An 18,728-nucleotide genomic window follows, 5' to 3' on the forward strand; every position below is an offset into this window, starting at 1 on the left:
GTTCTACAGCTGCACCATCAAGAGCATCCTGACTGGTTGCATCACTGCCTGGTATGGCAACTGCTCGGCCTCTGACCGCAAGGCACTACAGAAAGTAATGCGTACCGCCCAGTACATCACTGGGGCCAAGCTTCCTGCCAGCCAGGACCTCTATACCAGGGGGTGTCAGAGGAAGGCCCTAAAAATTGTCAAAGACTCCAGCCACCCTAGTCATAGACTGTTCTCTCTGCTACTGCACAGCAAGCGGTACCGGAGTGCCAAGTCTAGGTCCAAGAGGCTTCTAAACAGCTTCTACCCCCAAGCCATAAGACTCTTGACCATCTAATCAAATGGCTAACCAGACTTCTCTCCCCCCCCCCCCCCCCCCTTTACACCACTGCTACTCTGTTGTTATTAAAGTAACTATGCATAGATGATAACTCTACCTACATGTACATATTACCTCAATTACCTCGACTAACCGGTGCCCRCGCACATTGACTCTGTACCGGTACCCCCCTGTATATAGTCTCGCTATTGTTATTTTACTACTGCTCTTTAATTACTTGTTACTTTTATTTCTTATTCTTTTTTTAAAACTGCATTGTTGGTTAGGGGCTCATAAGTAAGCATTTTGTTGTATTCGATGCATGTGACTAATACAATTTGATTTGATTTATTTAAATTGACCTTTATATGAACTGGAACTCAGTAAAATCTTTGAAATTATTGCATGTTGCGTTTTATATTTTTGTTCAGTAGATCTAACATCGGAAACTTTAGCATAGCCAAAGAGTGTTGAATATAAAATAAAATGTCAAGTTTGGTCCCTATTCAGTTTGAAATGTCAAGCAGGCAAAATGTTTCAAAGAAGTTTTACTAAACTAAATGAGCTTCACCGAAATGTTGGTAACCAGTGGTGGAGGCTGCTGAGGGGAGAACGGTTCATAATAATGGCCGGAATGGAATGGTATCAAACATCTTTTTTTTTTGGGGGGGGGGGGTTCATGTGTTTGATATCACTCCATTCCCTCCATTTCATTTCAGCCATTATTTTGAGCCGTCCTCCCCTCAGCAGCCTCCATTGGTATCCAGTTTAATGTATTGATCACTTCAACTAGGCTGGATGTGTCTATTCATAAAGTATTATCACAGGTTATACCAATAATTCCAGGAAATGCGTTATAATTGTATAATATAGTTTTATCATTTCATCTTTGGTCTCTGTCTAGACATGGCTTCCTGCAGCAGTCTGCTGTCTGAAGAGCCGCTCCAGTGCTCTATCTATCTGGACGTGTTCACTGAGCCAGTCACCACTTCATGTGGACACAACTTCTGCAAGACCTGCATCAGAAAGTACTTGAATAGCAATTACGTGTGCCAGTGTCCACTGTGTAAAATTACTTTTGATAGGAGACCAGATCTGTGTCGATACTTTGATTTCTGAGATGGCCGCTCAGTTCAGGAAATCAGTTCAATGGAACGCTACCAGCAGCCCAGGCCAGCACCCTACTAAGTCTAGAGAAGTGGCCTGTGACGTCTGCACTGGGACGAAGCGCAAGGCACTACTTTCTTTCCTGGTGTGTCTAACCTCTTCCTGTGAGACTCACCTGCAGCCTCAGCTCCAGCCCTGAAGATACACAAGCGGATCGACCCCGTGGAGAGGCTGGAAGACAGAACGTGTAAGAAGCATGACAGACTCCTGGAGATGTTCTGTAGGACTAACCAGGCGTATGTGTATCAGTTCTGCACTGAGACACACTACAAGGCTCACCACACCGTCCCTCTAGGAAGAGTATGGGGACAGGAGGGCTCAGCTGGAAGCACAGGTGCAGCAGATGATTCAGGAGCGACAGCTGAAGGTTGAGGAGTACAAACACTCCGTAGAGCTCAGCAACAGAGACACAGAACTTGACATAGCAGACGGCGTGCAGGTGTTCACTGCTCTCGTGTGCTCCATTGCGAGAAGCCAGGCTAACTACATTTAGAATGTTAACGAGGAGAAGAAAAGTGCAGAGAGGTGGACGGGAGTGTGTATCGGAGAGCTGGAGCAGGAAATCACTGAGCTACGAAGGAGACGCACTGAGCTGGAGCAGCTCTCACACTGGGGACCACCTCCTACAGAACGTGTCATCCCTGCGCCCCCCCACACTCACCCAGGTCCAGGACTTGTCTGAGATCAGTTTTCACAGTGCTCTGTGTGGAAGGGGTGTGAAGAGAGGAGTGAGGAGCTCTTTGTCTCAGCTGGAGGAAAAAGTGAGGGGGGCTTTTTATGAGCTTGAGGAGAAATGTCTTAACTGAATGGGGAAGTTTCCTGATTTGATGCTGAAGAAGATGCAGTGTATGTGACTCTGGACCCTGATACAGCAAATCCCAGACTCTTCCTCTCTGAGGACGGCAAAACAAGTGAAAGATTAATTCACAACCAATAAACCTTTACCTTATGAACTACAATATGATCCAGAGGTGGCATCACAGGTTCAAATGTATGTCTTTTCCGGGGCCTGGAGTTCTCTTGATCTGGTGACCTGGTCAGGTAAAACTCCTATTCGTTGGCTATTCTGGAAAATAATTATTTTCAACTTTCATTTAGAACTGAAAATGAACCCGGTTTCAACGTCCGGAAAATAGTTATTTTTCAAAGTCCGGAAAGTTACCATTTCAACGTCCTGGAAAATATGTACACTGAAAAAAATATATAATCGCAACATGTAAAGTATTGGTCCCATGTTTCATGAGCTGAAATAAAATATCCCAGAAATGTTCCATATGCACAAAAGGCTTATTTCTCTCGAATTTTGTGTGCACATTTTTTTACATCCCTGTTTGTGCGTGTTTTCCCCTTTGCCAAGATAATCCATCCACCTGACAGGTGTGGCATATCAAGAATCTTGTTAAACAGCATGATCATTACACAGGTGCACCTTGTGCTGGGGACAATAAAAGGCTCTAAAATGTGAAGTTTTGTCACACAACATAATACCACAGATGGCTCAAATTTTGAGAGAGTGTGCAATTGGCATGCCGACTGCCACCAGAGCTGTTGCCAGAGAAATGTAATGTTAATTTCTCTACGATAAGCCGCCTCCAACGTTGTTTTAGAGAATTTGGCAGTACGTGCAATTTCACTGCACAGAGATACCGTGACGAGATCCTGAGACACATTGTCGTGCCATTAATTCACCGCCATCACCTCATGTTTCAGTATGATAATGCACGGCTCCATGTCTCAAGGATCTGTACACAATTCCTGGAATCTGAAGTCGTCCCAGTACTTTCATGGCCTGCATACTCACCAGACATATTAACAATTGAGCATGTTTGGGATGCTCTGAGTCGACGTGTATGACAGCGTGTTCTAATTCCAGCAACTTCGCACAGCAACCCCCAAGTGACGAAAAGCATTCCACAGGGATGTTGGTCCATGTTGACTCCAATGTTTCCCACAGTTGTGTCAAGTTGGCTGGATGGTGGACAATTCTTGCATTCTTGATGCACACTGGAAACTGTTGAGTGTGGAAAAACCTAGAAGCGTTGCAGGTTTTGACACAAACCGGTGCACCTGGCACCTACTACCATACCCTGTTCACCGTCTAAATGACACACATACACAATCCATGTCTCAATTGTCTCAAGGCTTAAATATCCTTCTATAACCTGTCTCCTCCCCTTCCTCTACACTAATTGAACTGGATTTAACAAGTGACATCTATAAGGGATCATAGCTTTCACCTAGATTCACCTGGTCAGCCTATGTCATGGAAAGAACATTGTTCATAATGTTTTGTACACTCAGTGTATTTATCACAGAACAACCAAGAAATGAAGAGTGACATCAAGGCTGTCATTTAGGGCTTTTATGTAGCTCTGCAATGATATTATTTAAAGACAGGACAGGAATACATCAGTCTTCAATGCACAAGTTGTTCTTTCTTGCTCAGTATTTTCAAGGACTGAGAAGAAAGGGGGCTACGAGTAGTACCAGGGTGCTAGCAGTGATGTAAGCACCCAGATGAAATACAATACATTCAATGAACTAAAAACAGAAGATGGTATCTTCCAGCTACTGTAGCTGCCTCCTAAACATCAATAGGCACTACTAGTAGCGCAACAAATGAAAATATAAACCAAAAGTTAAGTTCCTGGAGATAATAGAAATCTGATTCCCCTCCTGTCTGAACTGGGCTTGGGCCACTGACCATTAACCTAGATGTTCTGTTCTGCCTTGTGTACTGTTCCAGTAATTTGAAGTTTGATGGAATAACCATAGTAACTCTCCTACAACAGTCAAATTTGCAGCAGCATTATTTTACAACCAGAGATGCAGATATGAGTAAGAAGTCCAATATCTCTGGAGCATTAGCCTACCTCACTTCTAGCCTTAACAATCTATCGAAAACAATTTTTTGTTGTTGTCATTTTGATGTATATTCCTATTACTATGAAGCTGTTGCACCTGAAGCATGTATATTTACCTTTAAGATGCGTGTGATCTTGTTTTATTGCCTTAATACGTTTCTATTGATGTCACCCAGTTGGTTATTCTCAATATTATCTAACTATAAGGATGTTGTGATATGTAAGTTTGGAGTTGTGCAATCTTACGCAATTCTATTGCATTACTAGCTGTTGATAAAATAGGTATTTATGTCGGCCGAACTCGCGGGGGCAAGGAGACGGACGCACAGGTCTATTGAAAACAGCGCACGCCACGGAGGAGACGGGAACAGAGAGGAGGGTGCATAAGCTACACTAAATACTTTCCCTTTAAACAGGGGACACGGCGGCGGGGGATAGATAGAGAGGGGAGAGGAGAAGAGATTTAAAAAAATAAAAGGAAGAAAGACAGCGAGGGTGGGAGGGAGAGAGAAATAGAAAAAAAAAAGAAAGATGTCGTCCTCTCGTTTGAAAAGCCGAGGCGAAGCTTTGGATTGCGGCCGATCGGGAACTCTCTAGTTAGGGACACGATTTTACGCAACACCGAGGCTTTGGAATCCACCACCGCTTTGGCCTCTCGGAGCTATCGAAATAAATGACTCTTCGTCCACGTATTTACAAACAACTGCGGACTTATTATTATTACTTTTTATATATTTTTCGTTATTTGTAATAACCAAATTTTGCATGGATTTGAGAATAGGATTTCTTCTTAGGCTATAATATAAATATACAATGTAAATTGCATTGTAAATGCATCATTAAAAGCATGCATCAACCATTTTGTCGCATTTTAGTTATAATATCATGTTGCATCCTTTCGTCCCACACCATATAACAACATTTTAGTTGAACATTATCATTACTGTCATATAATATTGTCATATGTCTGACAGCCTTTCAAAATTGATCATTCATCTTCAATAATAATTTATGCTATTGAATGCACCGCGATTTAAACTTTCACACAGAGATATTCACCTTTGATATCTGAAACTGCAGAGAGGAACTAGGTAGACTGCAGACATTATAGCAGGTGGAGTGATTCATCAGTTGGCCCCAGCCTATGGTTGGTTGGCCCCCAAGTCTCAGGCGGATATATATTTCTAGTTTTGACTCTTGGACTAAAAGTATCTGACATCATCCTGCTTCAAAATGGATTCTTCTTGGAGTAACTTTCTGTTTCAGGTAAGTTTGTGTGTGTGTGTGTCTGAGAAAGAAAGATATAAATTGTGTTTATTGTCTCACTCATCAGAGTGCTATGGATGCAGAAGTGAATGCACTTGGGATCCTGGGATCATACACATGCTTATTATGTTTGTGATGTTACATAAGTCTTAAGCTGACAATTTGCCAACTGTGCCCCTAACAGATTTGTTGTAGTATTGATTATGAGGGCAAGAGTGAGAGCTTGTGTGTGTTCTGATTGGGGTCAAAGGTGGCATGATCCCCAAATGATGTGTATTTCAAGCCTCAGCAGCTAATTCCTGCTCTCATTTCCCCAGACTCCGCCCTCACAGACCCAGTCTGAGACAGCCCTCCGATCAGAGCTGCTTCCGGACATGACTGGCTCCGCCCAGAACCCCCCTACAGAGCACATAGCCCCGCCCCCATCCACAGTGGACACAGCCGCCCTGAATGAAGAGCCTTTACCTGGTGAGCATGCAGGTTCTATATCCCAAAAGGCACCCTATTCCTTATATAGTACACTACTTTTGACCAGCAGCCATACGGCTCGGGTCAAAAGTAGCGCACTATGTATGGAATAGGGTGGCGGTTGCCATTTGAGATACAGCCAGGATCAGGTACAATTTACTCAATTGATCAATTCTACACAGTCTATAATGATAATATTAGGATAATAAAATATGCCATTTATAAGACACTTTTAACCAAAGCGACACACATACATTTTTGTATGCGTGGTCCCAGCGGATATCGAATCCTGGCATTGCAAGCGTCATGCTCTACTGACTGAGACATGGAGGACCACTATGTTTATTCAATATTATTCTAATTCAATAAACACATATGGAATCCACAACAAACTACTGGATAGGAGGGGAGTGAAGGGGCAGAGAGAGTTTTTCTTGTTGTCAAGAGTCAATGCTGCTGCAGACTCAGTGGAAGCACCTTGATGTCCTCTCTTTACATATCAAAGCTGAAAACACGCACATACAATCTGATATCTCATCAGCCCCACCCTGAACCATGGGATTTCTTACCTCAGGAAACAATGTCCTTTTCACACTCCCTGTGTCTGTTGCATATGTTTGTGACAGACAGAGGGGGGTAGAGAGGGAGGTAGAGAGAGAGAGAGGGAGAGAGAGAAGGACTAAAGAGAGAGGTTGTGAGAGAGATGAAAAGACAAAGAAGAGAGAGAGAGAGAAAGAGAGAGAGAGGAGGACTAAAGAGAGAGGTTGTGAGAGAGATGAAAAGACAAAGAAATTTAATAAAAAAATAATGAGTGAATCGTCTACATCTGTGATGGTGAGAGCAGTGCAACAATGCTACATCACAGTTTCTGCCCAGCACGCACATAATGTTCTGAGAACCATACACTACCGTTCAAAAGTTTGCGGTCACTTAGAAATGTCCTTGTTTTTTAAATAAAAGTAAATTTTTTACTCATTAAAATAACATAAAATGGACCAGAAATACAGTGTAGACATTGTTAATGTTGTAAATGACTATTGTAGCTGGAAACGGCAGATTTTTTTATGGATATCTATATAGGCATACAGAGGCCCATTATCAGCAACCATCACTCCTTTGTTCCAATGGCACGTTGTGTTAGCTAATCCAAGTTCATTATTTTAAAAGGCTAATTGATCATTAGAAAACCCATTTGCAATTATGTTAGCACAGCTGAAAACTGTTGTTCTGATTAAAGAAGCAATAAAACGGGCTTTCTTTGGACTAGTTGAGTATCTGGAGCATCAGCATTTGTGMGTTTGATTACAGGCTCAAAAATGTCCAGAAACAAAGAACTTTCTTCTGAAACTTGTCAGTCTATTCTTGTTCTGAGAAATGAAGGCTACTTTCGCATGCAATAAATTGCCAAGAAACTGAAGATTCGTACAACGCTGTGTACTACTCCCTTCACAGAACAACGCAAACTGTCTCTAACCAGAATAGAAAGAGGAGTGGGAGGCCCCGGTGCACAACGGAGCAAGAGTACAAGTACATTAGAGTGTCTAGTTTGAGAAACAGACACCTCACAAGTCCTCAACTGGCAGCTTCATTTAAGTAGTACCCGCAAAAACCAGTCTCAACGTCAACAGTGAAGAGACGACTCCGGGATGCTGGCTTTCTAGGCAGAGTTGCAAAGAAAAAGCCATATCTCAGACTGACCAATACAAATAAAAGATTAAGATGGGCAAAAAAACACAGACACTGGACAGAGGAACTCTGCCTAGAAGGCCAGAATCCCATTCATTATTGTTTGGGTGTGTATGCAAGGCCAGAGTGACAACTAACAGGACGGTTGACCCCCAGGGCCAGGACTGAGCAGTCCAGCACCTAGGGATTGCCTAAATAGGTATCTCCCTGACGTGGAGTTTTCAATACCGACTCCTTTTGTCGTACTGTATTCCATATAAGGCATGCAGACCTTATGAAAAGTTGCCCAGTATATACCTTTAATCTTGGATGGCAACAACAACTGCCTAGTTACACCAGGAATGCACAATCCCTCCATCAGTGCTCGGACTGTCCGCAATAGGCTGAGAGAGGCTGCCACTGAGGGCTTGTAGGCCTGTTGTAAGGCAGGTCCTCACCAGACATCACCGGCAACAACGTCGCCTATGGGCACAACCCACCGTCGCTGGACGACAGGACTGGACAAATACAGTGCTCTTCACTGACGAGTCGCGGTTTTGTCTCACCAGGGGTGATGGTCGGATTCGCGTTTATCGTCGAAGGAATGAGCGTTACACAGAGGCCTGTACTCTGGAGCGGGATCGATTTGGAGGTGGAGGGTCCGTCATGGTCTGGGGCGGTGATTCACAGCATCATCAGAATGAGCTTGTTGTCATTGCAGGCAATCTCAACGCTGTGCATTACAGAGAAGACATCCTCCTCCCTCATGTGGTACCTTTCCTGCAGACAATGCCACCAGCCATACTGCTCGTTCTGTGCGTGATTTCCTGCAAGACAGGAATGTCAGTGTTCTGCCATGGCCAGCAAAGAGCCCGGATCTCAATCCCATTGAGCAGTTGAGGGCTAGGGCTAAGGTGAGGGCTAGGGCCATTCCCCCCAGAAATGTCCGGGAACTTGCAGGTGCTTTGGTGGAAAAGTGTGGTAACATCTCACAGCAAGAACGGGCAAATCTGGTGCAGTCCATGAGGAGGAGATGCACTGCAGTACTTAATGCAACACGTGGCCACACCAGATACTGACTGTTACTTTTGATTTTGATCCCCCTTTTTTCAGGAACACATTATTATTCAATTTCTGTTAGTCACATGTCTGTGGAACTTGTTCAGTTTATGTGTCAGTTGTTGAATCTTATGTTCATACAAATATTTACACGTTAAGTTTGCTGAAAATAAACGCAGTTGACAGTGAGAGGATGTTTCTTTTTTTGCTGAGTTTAGTACGTTCTATGGACGGTCTTAAACTGCAGTAATTTATGTCTAAGATTATATGAACATGACTGGGCATTCAATCATATTTGTATCCATGCATGATCATCAATATCTTTTACCAGGTCTTCCTCACATTGTTGTTTTACATGCTTTGTGTCATCGGGAAAAGCCTATTTTAACCCTTGTTACAGTTTGGAAATGAACTTTGGAGGTATGTCAGACTGCCTTAAAATAGTTTCAATCTTTGAAGTATCTGGCTTGTCCATTGTTTGCTGCACAGAGAGAATAAAGTGTATCGGCTAAAATTCACCTCGCTCTGTCACAGACTGGTCTTCCATGGCTGCCTGACCCTGCTGAGACCCATCACCATCTGGTCCTCCTAAAATGAGGCATGACAAAGAATTACCTTGGTGTACATTTATACATTTTATTATCCAAGAATAGAATCAGTGGTTCAATAGTTGAAATTACCATGATTCCCAGATCGCAGACGGTAGCTTTAAGCTTAAGATATTGTCCTGTAGCTACTGTAGGTCTACCCAGCAACTCAAGATGGAAATTCCCTAATGTTGTGAATATACTGCAAAATTCACCTGAGCTCCGTAGACTGGTCTTTCCTGGCTGTCTGACCCTGCTTGGTGTGTTATGGGGCTCCTGAGTGGCACCCCCGAGTGGCGCAGCTCTTGCATTTCAGTGCAAGAGGTGTCACTGCAGTCCCTGGTTCAAATCCAGGGTGCGTCACATCCGGCCGTGATTGGGAGTCCCATAGGGCGGCGCACAATTGGCCCAGTGTCGTCAGTGTTTGGCCGGGGTAGGCCGTCATTGTAAATAAGAATATGTTCTTAACTGACTTGTCTAGTTAAATACAAATAAAATTAAACTGTCGCAATCTGATTCTGTTAAGACATGATGATCATAGTGTTGTGTACTGACGGTGCACTATGACAGTGAAGCCTGTAGAGCTGTTTATTACTGTGTCCGTTTAAAAAAAATAGGGAATTAGTTAGGGAAACTGACAAATCAATAACATTACATTGCTATACTGACTCTAATAAAAACTCACATTCCACAACAACAAAAAACATCAGAATTATCAGTCTTCAATTGTTTTGCCGCTGGTTTCATCGTTTGATTCAGGTCTAATGTGAATGAGGCATAAATAATACCTACTTTTGGCCAGCTCTCTCTTTGATGGTACATCAACTGGTGAAAGCTAGCTAAGTTAATTTACTTCTGTTGAAATGGGACAAAAAGGCTACAGAACATTTCCATACAAACAGCTGTTAGATATGAATAAATGCCAACTCATATCGCTATCTGACAGATAGCTACAGGCTAGAGGTGAACTGACTGTGGTAGCTACTAGCTAACTAATTCATTCACCTCAGTCAAGAGGGTATAAAACATTAGCTAAAGTTACATATCAGTTACACTACTAGCTTAGCACTGGGAACACTCTTTTTTTTCTATTAAGTTAAACAGCAGTTACCTTTCCAGCTACATCAGTCAACTAAAGAGTAGCCAGTTTCTGCTTTGCTTGCTTTTACAACTCAGAGAAAGAGCTCAACACATACACACTGAGAGCAGCTGCCTCTGTTCAACTCTCCTGTGCTGGTTCAGCCAGTTTTCAAAAGTGTTGCCTTCACACAGCCTATCCACCCGCTCTCTGGTGTCCGTGTGGTCCTAAATCCAGCTGTCTGAAACCTCCAAACAGCCTACCCGACCGTTCTAAGGCGTCTGCATGGTCCTAAACATACCGACGCCGTTTTTGGTATCACAGTGCAATGATAAAACTAGGGGGGGACAAAAATGCAATTTCTCTCGGTGAAAGTTGTGCCCCTGACTTTAACAGAACGTTTACTAATAGTTCAAACATAGTTACATTTAATTACAAATTTGGTAATGTTCTCCAACTGGTTTGACTTTGAGAATGTTCTCACATTGTCCCAAGAACGTTAAGAAACAACGTTCTTCTGTGGGAATTTCAGTACTTCAGCATAACGTTTGCTACAGGTTTCCTCATGGTTCTATTTAAAGTCATGTTCTCAAATTGTTTCGAGAATGTTAAGAAAACTTTCCATAAAAAAAACACAAGAAAACTTTAGTAACGTTCAGAGAACGTTCTAAGAATGTTATTTAAAAACATATACGTTCCGTTCTCAGAATAAACAAAACTCTTTCTATCCTCTTATCTTATTGAGTGTGTTGGCCGCACCAACTAATTGGCCGCACCAACTAATTGGCCACACCTGATCTTAATGAGTGCTTGTTTCCTTTGAAATGGGGTCTGTTTGAAAAGACAAAAATGTGAAAAAAATTGCCGTTCTAGTTCATCCTGGTGGCGCAGTGGACTAATTCTATAGATAGAGAACAGAAGATCATAGGTTTGAACCTCACTGACGTTGTGCCACAATCAAAAAAAAATGTGTTTGCATGTTTAATGCCTAAGCAAATTTACTTCCATGTGTCCTATCTATGCTTGGATTTCAAAACAGTTAACCCAAACTAAGTTAGCAGTGTTATTAAAAGTTTTACAGAAACATGTTCTCAGAACGTTATTTAATTACCATCAAATTACCTATAATTTCCCTTCTCAGAACGTTAATAAAATCTTCCAGGAAAACTCAGGAAACCATAGTAAAATGTTCTGAGAACCTCCCTGCAATATAAAAATTAACGTTCACAGAACAGGCAAAATGTTCACTTCTGTTCTCAAAACATTTAGAAATCTTTGCGTTTTACCGGTCAGGGCTCAAGAAACCTATGGCTTCAATCCCAGAACCAATGGGAAATCAAAAACGTACATTCCCACAACTTCCAAGGAACCAAATGTGCTAGCTGGGTGGTCATTCACCAGATGCTTTCATCCTAAACAACTTACAGTATACAAATGTAGAGGGACCCAATAAGCTTACTTTTTCAGTATGTGGGGCCCATGTAGGAATCCAACCCACAAACTCTACCCGTAGTTCCCTTTCAGGAGTTATGTTCTCTCACACTTTTGTTTCCCCTCTTTCCCTTTCCCCTCTATCTTTCTCTCTCTCTTTATTTTCCATCTCTCCTTTAGAGAAGGCCGTCTCCAAGCCTGGCCGGCCGACACACATCTGCGCCACATGTAACAAGCAGTTTAAGAACAACTACAACCTCCGGCGCCATCAGTCGGTGCACACTGGCATCAAAATGAAGGACAGAGCAGCCAGAGAGAGGGAGGACGGGAGCAAGGGAGGAGGAGGGGGGCGGCAAACAATCCCTCTCTCCCTCCTCCACCTRTCTCTGCCCTCTCATCCTCCTCCCGCAGAATCCCTCCCCCAACCCTCCCCACTTGGAAACCAGGGGGGCCAACCTGTTGCGGTGTCCATCGCCCCAGCTACCGTCACCATGGCTGCGCCCCAGGTGCTCCAAGCTGCAGTTGTGGTTGCCGGGACAATGGTACAGGTTGGTTGGTGCCTGTTTTCTCATAATTATTGAAGAATCATTTGCTGCTCCCTATGCCGTTCTCGCTCTCTCCTCGCCTACTTTATTGTGCAATGTAGCCAGAGTAGCTATACTTAACCAACAGCCAGCAATAGCCAACTGTCACTTTCTTCTCATCCAACCTAGAACCAGAACCAGGGGCCTCAACCCTACCCCAACCCTAGCCCCAACCAGGTGAGGAAGAACCATGCATGTGAGGCCTGTGGGAAGGCCTTCCGAGARGTGTACCACCTGAACCGCCACCGGCTTTCCCACTCGGACGAAAAGCCCTACCACTGCCCCATCTGCCAGCAGCGCTTCAAGAGGAAAGACCGCATGAGCTACCATGTACGCTCACACCAAGGAGGGGTGGAGAAACCTTACGTCTGCCCCCACTGCGCCAAGGGATTCTCACGGTGAGAAGGGGGATGACTGGGTGGTGGGGGGGGGGGGTTCAATTGTGAAACAAGTATACACACATGCACATACAGTACCAGTCAAAAGTTTGGACACACCTACTCATTCGAGGATTTTCTTAATTTTTTCTATTTTCTACATTGTAGAATAATAGTGAAGACATCAAAACTATGAAATAACACATATGGAATCATGTAGTCACTAAAAAAGTGTTAAACAATATATTTATATTTGAGATTCTTCAAAGTAGCCACCCTCTGCCTTGTTGACAGCTTTGCACACTTGGCATTCTCTCAACCGCTTCATGAGGTAGTCACTTGGAAAGCATTTCAATTAACAGGTGTGCCTCGTTAAAGGTTAATTTGAGCCAATCAGCTGTGTTGTGACAACGTAGGGGTGGTATACAGAAGATAGCCCTATTTGGTAAAAGACCAAGTCCATATTATGGCAGGAAACAACAGTCCATCATTACTTTAAGACAGGTCAATCAATCCGGAAAATGTCAAGAACTTTGAACATTTCATCAAGTGCAGTCGCAAAAACCATCAAACGCTATGATAAACTGGCTCTCATAAGGACCGCCACAGGAAAGGATGACCCAGAGCTACCTCTGCTGCAGAGAATGAGTTCATTAGAGTTACCAGCGTCAGAAATTGCAGCCCAAATAAATGCATTACAGAGTTCAAGTAACAGACACATCTCAACATCAACTGTTCAGAGGAGACTGCGTGAATCAGGCTTTCATGGTCGAATTGCTGCAAAGAAAGCACTACTAAAAGACACCAATAAGAAGAAGAGACTTGCTAGCAATGGACATTAGACCAGTGGAAATCTGTAATTTGGTCTGATGAGATTTTTGGTTCCAACCGCCGTTCTTTGTGAGATGCAGAGTAGGTGAACGGATGATCTCCGCATGTGTGGTTCCCACTGTAAATCAAATCAAATGTATTTATATAGCCCTTCTTACATCAGCTGATATATCAAAGTGCTGTACCGAAACCCAGCCTAAAACCCAAAACAGCAAGCAATGCAGGTGTAGAAGCATGGTGGCTAAAAACTCCCTAGAAAGGCCAAAACCTACGGTGATGAAGGGGTGGCCAGTTCCTCTTCTGGCTGTGCGGTGGAGATTATAACAGAACATGCCAAGATGTTAAATGTTCATAAATGACCAGCATGGTCAAATAATAATAATCACAGTAGTTGTCGAGGTGCAACAAGTCAGCACCTCAGGAGTAAATGTCAGTTGGCTTTTCACAGCCGATCATTGAGAGTATCTCTACCGCTCCTGCTGTCTTTAGAGAGTTGAAACAGCAGGTCTGGGACAGGTAGCACGTCCGGTGAACAGGTCAGGGTTCCATAGCCGCAGGCAGAGCAGTTGAAACTGGAGCAGCAGCACGGCCAGGTGGACTGGGGACAGCAAGGAGTCATCATGCCAGGTAGTCCTGAGGCATGGTCCTAGGGCTCAGGTCCTCCGAGAGAGAGAAAGAAAAAGAGAAAGAGAGAATTAGAGAGAGCATACTTAAATTCACACAGGACACCGGATAAGACAGGAGAAATACTCCAGATATAACAGACTGACCCTAGCCCCCCGACACATAAACTACTGCAGCATAAATACTGGAGGCTGAGACAGGAGGGGTCAGGAGACACTGTGGCCCATATGATGATACCCCCGGACAGGGCCAAACGGTAGGATATAACTCCACTCATTTTGCCAAAGCACAGCCCCCACATCACTAGAGGGATATCTTCAACCACCAACTTACCATCCTGAGACAAGGCCGAGTATAGCCACGAAGATCTCCACCACGGCACAAACCCAAGGGGGGGCGCCAACCCGCCAGACGAAGCCACGTCAGTGACTCAACCCACTCAAGTGACGCACCCCTCCTAGGGACGGCATGGAAGAGCCCCAGTAAGCCAGTGACTCGGCCCTGTAATAAGGTTAGAGGCAGAGAATCCCAGTGGAGAGAGGGGAACCGGCCAGGCAGAGACAGCAAGAGCGGTTCGTTGCTCCAGAGCCTTTCCATTCACCTTCACACTCCTGGGCCAGACTACACTCAATCATATGACCTACTGAAGAGATGAGTCTTCAGTAAAGACTTAAAGGTTGCGACCGAGTCTGCGTCTCTCACATGGTTAGGCAGACCATTCCATAAAAATTGAGCTCTATAGGAGAAAGCCCTGCTCACTGTTGTTTGCTTAGACATTCTAGGGACAATTAGGAGGCCTGCGTCTTGTGACCGTAGCGTACGTGTAGGTATGTACGGCAGACCAAATCGTTAAGATAGGTAGGAGCAAGCCCATGTAATGCTTTGTAGGTTAGCAGTAAAACCTTGAAATCAGCCCTTGTCTTAACAGGAAGCCAGTGTAGGGAGGCTAGCACTGGAGTAATATGATCAAATTTTTGGGTTCTAGTCAGGATTCTAGCAGCCGTATTTAGCACTAACTGAAGTTTATTTAGTGCCTTATCCGGGTAGCCGGAAAGTAGAGCATTGCAGTAGTCTAACCTAGAAGTAACAAAAGCATGGAATAATTTTTCTGTATCATTTTTGGACAGAAAGTTTCTGATTTTTGCAATATTATGTAGATGGAAAAAAGCTGTCCTTGAAACAGTCTTGATATGTTCGTCAAAAGAGAGACCAGGGTAAAGTATGTGTGGTTCCCACCGTGAAGCATGGAGGAGGAGGTGTGATGGTGTGGGGATGCTTTGCTGGTYACACTGTCTGMGATTTATTTGAATTAAAGGCAGACTTAACCAGCATGGCTACCACAGCATTCTGCAGTGATACGCCATCCCATCTGGTTTGTGCTTAGTGGCACTATCATTTGTTTTTCAACAGGACAATGACCCAACACACAAGACTGTTGGAAAGGCTTTCCAGGTGAAGCTGGTTGAGAGAATGCCAAGAGTGTACAAAGCTGTCATCAAGGCAAAGGGTGGCTACTTTGAAGAATCTAAAATCTAAAATATACATATACATAAAATATACATTGAACACTTTTTTTGGTTACTACATGACTCCATATGTGTTCATAGTTTGATGCCTTCACTATTATTCTACAATGTAGAAAACAGTAAAAATAAAGAAAAACCCTTGAATTAGTAGGTGTGTCCAAACTTTTGACTGGTACTGTATATGTACATGCTAATTTTTGTGAAATTAGTCTGGAGTTCTAATAGAATTCAGTTCTAACTGACGTCTGTAGTGTAAAGGTAGCTCTATCGACGAGAAATTACTGATAAGACACAGATAAGACACACGTGGGGTTTTAATCCTTTCTCCTGTCTGTTCCAGACCCGACCACCTCAACAGTCACGTCAGACAGGTGCACTCCACTGAGAGACCCTTCAAGTGCCCGGTAATCCTCTTRTTTCTAACTCACTTTAACTCTTTCACTCTCTCTTTTTCTACTCTCTGCATGTATTATTGACCCCCGCAATGAATCTGTCTCGGTCCATTTGTCATAGTTAATAAGTCACTTGCGATATCTCAGATGGGTCTTGCCATAAAGATCAGTCATTTACAAAATTACAATGATTGGCCAGATGGTGGCGCTATAACAAGCGATTAAAACTTTGAAAGGTCATGCCCCTCAACCTGTTTGACCTAAAGTCTTTACATTCGGTACATAGGTCCCGGCTCACAAGGAACACATTTTACTCAGGGACGCATAAGGTCCGTCATGATGGATTTTACGCTATTTTGGATTTTGTGAAAAACACTACTACTCTGGCACTGAATGACCGATCTGCACGAAACTGCATCATTCCTGGGGGACAACATTTTAACTCTTGCCTTGTTCTTTCTCCCTATTTTCAAACTTGTTTCCTGTCGTATGTCCCTTGCTTCTCTGTATACACTGTATGAATTTTTAGAGGCAATTTAATGACATTGACCTGCCTAGCTTCTAAAATATAATGGCGAAGAAAAATGTCAAAATGTCCAAGATTCAACAATGGTTTGTGTGTGTGTGCGGGCGCGTGTGCTACACAGACCTGCACGTCTGCCTTCGCCACTCGGGACCGTCTCCGTGCCCACCTGATTCGACATGAGGAGAAGGTGCCGTGTCACATCTGTGGCAAGCTCCTCTCTGCCGCCTACATCACCGATCACATGAGGGTCCACAACCAATCACAGCACCACGCCTGCCACCTGTGCAACCGCAGTGAGTGGACTTCCATGTTATTTTTTAAATGTGTGAAAGGAGAGGAGAATACCTGTGTAACGGAGGTGGTTACACAGGTATCCCTCTCTCATTCCTCATCTCTCATATGTCCTTCTCTTTTGTTCCTCATCTTTTGTTCCTCGCCTTTTCTTATTTCTCAATGCTCTCCCTCCCTCTCTCTCCCGCTCTCTTCCTCCCTCTCCCTCTCGTCTCCCTCCAGGCTTCACCACCCTCACCTARCTGCGCGTCCACGCTCAGAAACACCACGGCCAGGAGTGGAAGGAGAGCGGCGGGACYCGGGGCATGTTCGGCGGGGCCGGTGCCGGCGGGGTGCTGCTGTGCCAACTGTGTGGGGTGCAGTGCAAGACACCCACCCAGCTCCAGGGCCACATGGGCACCCACGCCGTCACCCAGGTCCAGGGTGCCCCCAGCCCCAGCAGTAGCCCCGCGGGGACCGGTACCATGGCTGTAGCCGTGTCTCTGTCAGGCAGCTCAACCGTGGGCCTGCTGGTCACTGACTGCTCCAGCATCGCCACCCAGCCTCTCAGCTAGCAGCCAGGCCCATTGGAGGGAAGGGGGAGAGGGGGTGGAGGTAGAGGGGTTTCGTGGAGACTGCAGTCAGGACAGCTTGAAAGAGGAGTGGATGTGGCTCCGGGGTGAAATTTCTCCTAAGTACAGATGTACTGTAGGATCAGTTTCCCCTCCCCCAATCCTAACCATTAATGGGGAAAATAAAATACTGGCCCCGGATCAGCATATAGGGGCATTCACCCCCCCAGGGCCCCATTTGTTTTTTTACCTTTATTTTACTAGGCAGTTATGAACAAATTCTTATTTTACAATGACGGCCTACCCCGGCCAAACCCTAACCCAGGCAACACTGGGCTAATTGTGTGCCGCCCTATGGAACTCCCAATCACAGCTGGTTGTGATACAGCCTGGAATCGAACCAGGGTCAGTAGGACTGAGATGCAGTGTCTTAGACCGCTGCGCCACTTGGGAGCCCTTTGTATTCGATCCTATTTAAGATGTTGCTGTTGTTTACGCAACAGTCACTTTATCAACTGCCATTGGTGGACACGAGAGAGAAGAGGAAAGGAGAGATCGTGGAATCCCCTTTTTAAAAATTAAATTCTACTGAACGAAAGAGAACGTTTTCCGGCTCAATATGCCACTTTTCCATTCACATAGAACCCAAACTCCCATAACGATGTTTGGGATTTTACAAATGCATCACTATTTATTTTCCTTGGAAATATTGATTATACAGTATATGATCACKCAGACGCAGTATGAGCTGTGGTCCTACATTGGCTTTTGTTGAAAAGGACTGTTGAAAAGGACTGTTGCCTTTTCAACAGAAACATGTCATCACCATGTAACTTCACCCTATCACTTATAGACAGATAGCATCAAATGGGTATTTATTTGTCTGTATATTTGGCCACTGAATGCTCGTCTTTCTTTGCTTCCTATGATCTTGTTGTTATTATTCTGGATGCTCTGATTTTTAATTCTCTCAAAGTTGAATTGGTCTGAAAAGTATTTGTACTTTTGTGACACGTTTTTGTGAGATTGCATTCTAGACTGTTCATCTGTTGATTTAGAATCTCCTCTGTTAATGTCACTGTATTAAAGCGGTAGTATGTATAACCTATATGCACTTTATCTGTGAACATGTAC

At 44.1% G+C, this 18,728-nt stretch overlaps 1 protein-coding gene and 1 pseudogene across 2 annotated transcripts; both read left to right on the plus strand.

The window, feature by feature from the left end:
• Nucleotides 1-1,050: 1,050 nt before the first annotated feature.
• LOC111982102 (E3 ubiquitin/ISG15 ligase TRIM25-like) lies at nt 1,051-1,846 on the plus strand (annotated as a pseudogene).
• A 2,359-nt stretch (nt 1,847-4,205) lies between these two features.
• LOC111982057 (myc-associated zinc finger protein) lies at nt 4,206-18,702 on the plus strand. Of its 2 annotated transcripts, none has more exon segments than XM_070449803.1 (7): nt 4,206-5,604; nt 5,922-6,072; nt 12,073-12,440; nt 12,606-12,874; nt 16,175-16,238; nt 16,874-17,045; nt 17,266-18,702. In XM_070449803.1, coding segments are annotated over 7 exon segments (1,389 nt in total). In that variant the 5' UTR covers nt 4,206-5,571; the 3' UTR covers nt 17,598-18,702.
• Nucleotides 18,703-18,728: the final 26 nt, after the last annotated feature.

This window comes from Salvelinus sp. IW2-2015, linkage group LG20 (genome assembly GCF_002910315.2).
Source record: "Salvelinus sp. IW2-2015 linkage group LG20, ASM291031v2, whole genome shotgun sequence".
Classification (NCBI taxonomy): domain Eukaryota; kingdom Metazoa; phylum Chordata; class Actinopteri; order Salmoniformes; family Salmonidae; genus Salvelinus; species Salvelinus sp. IW2-2015.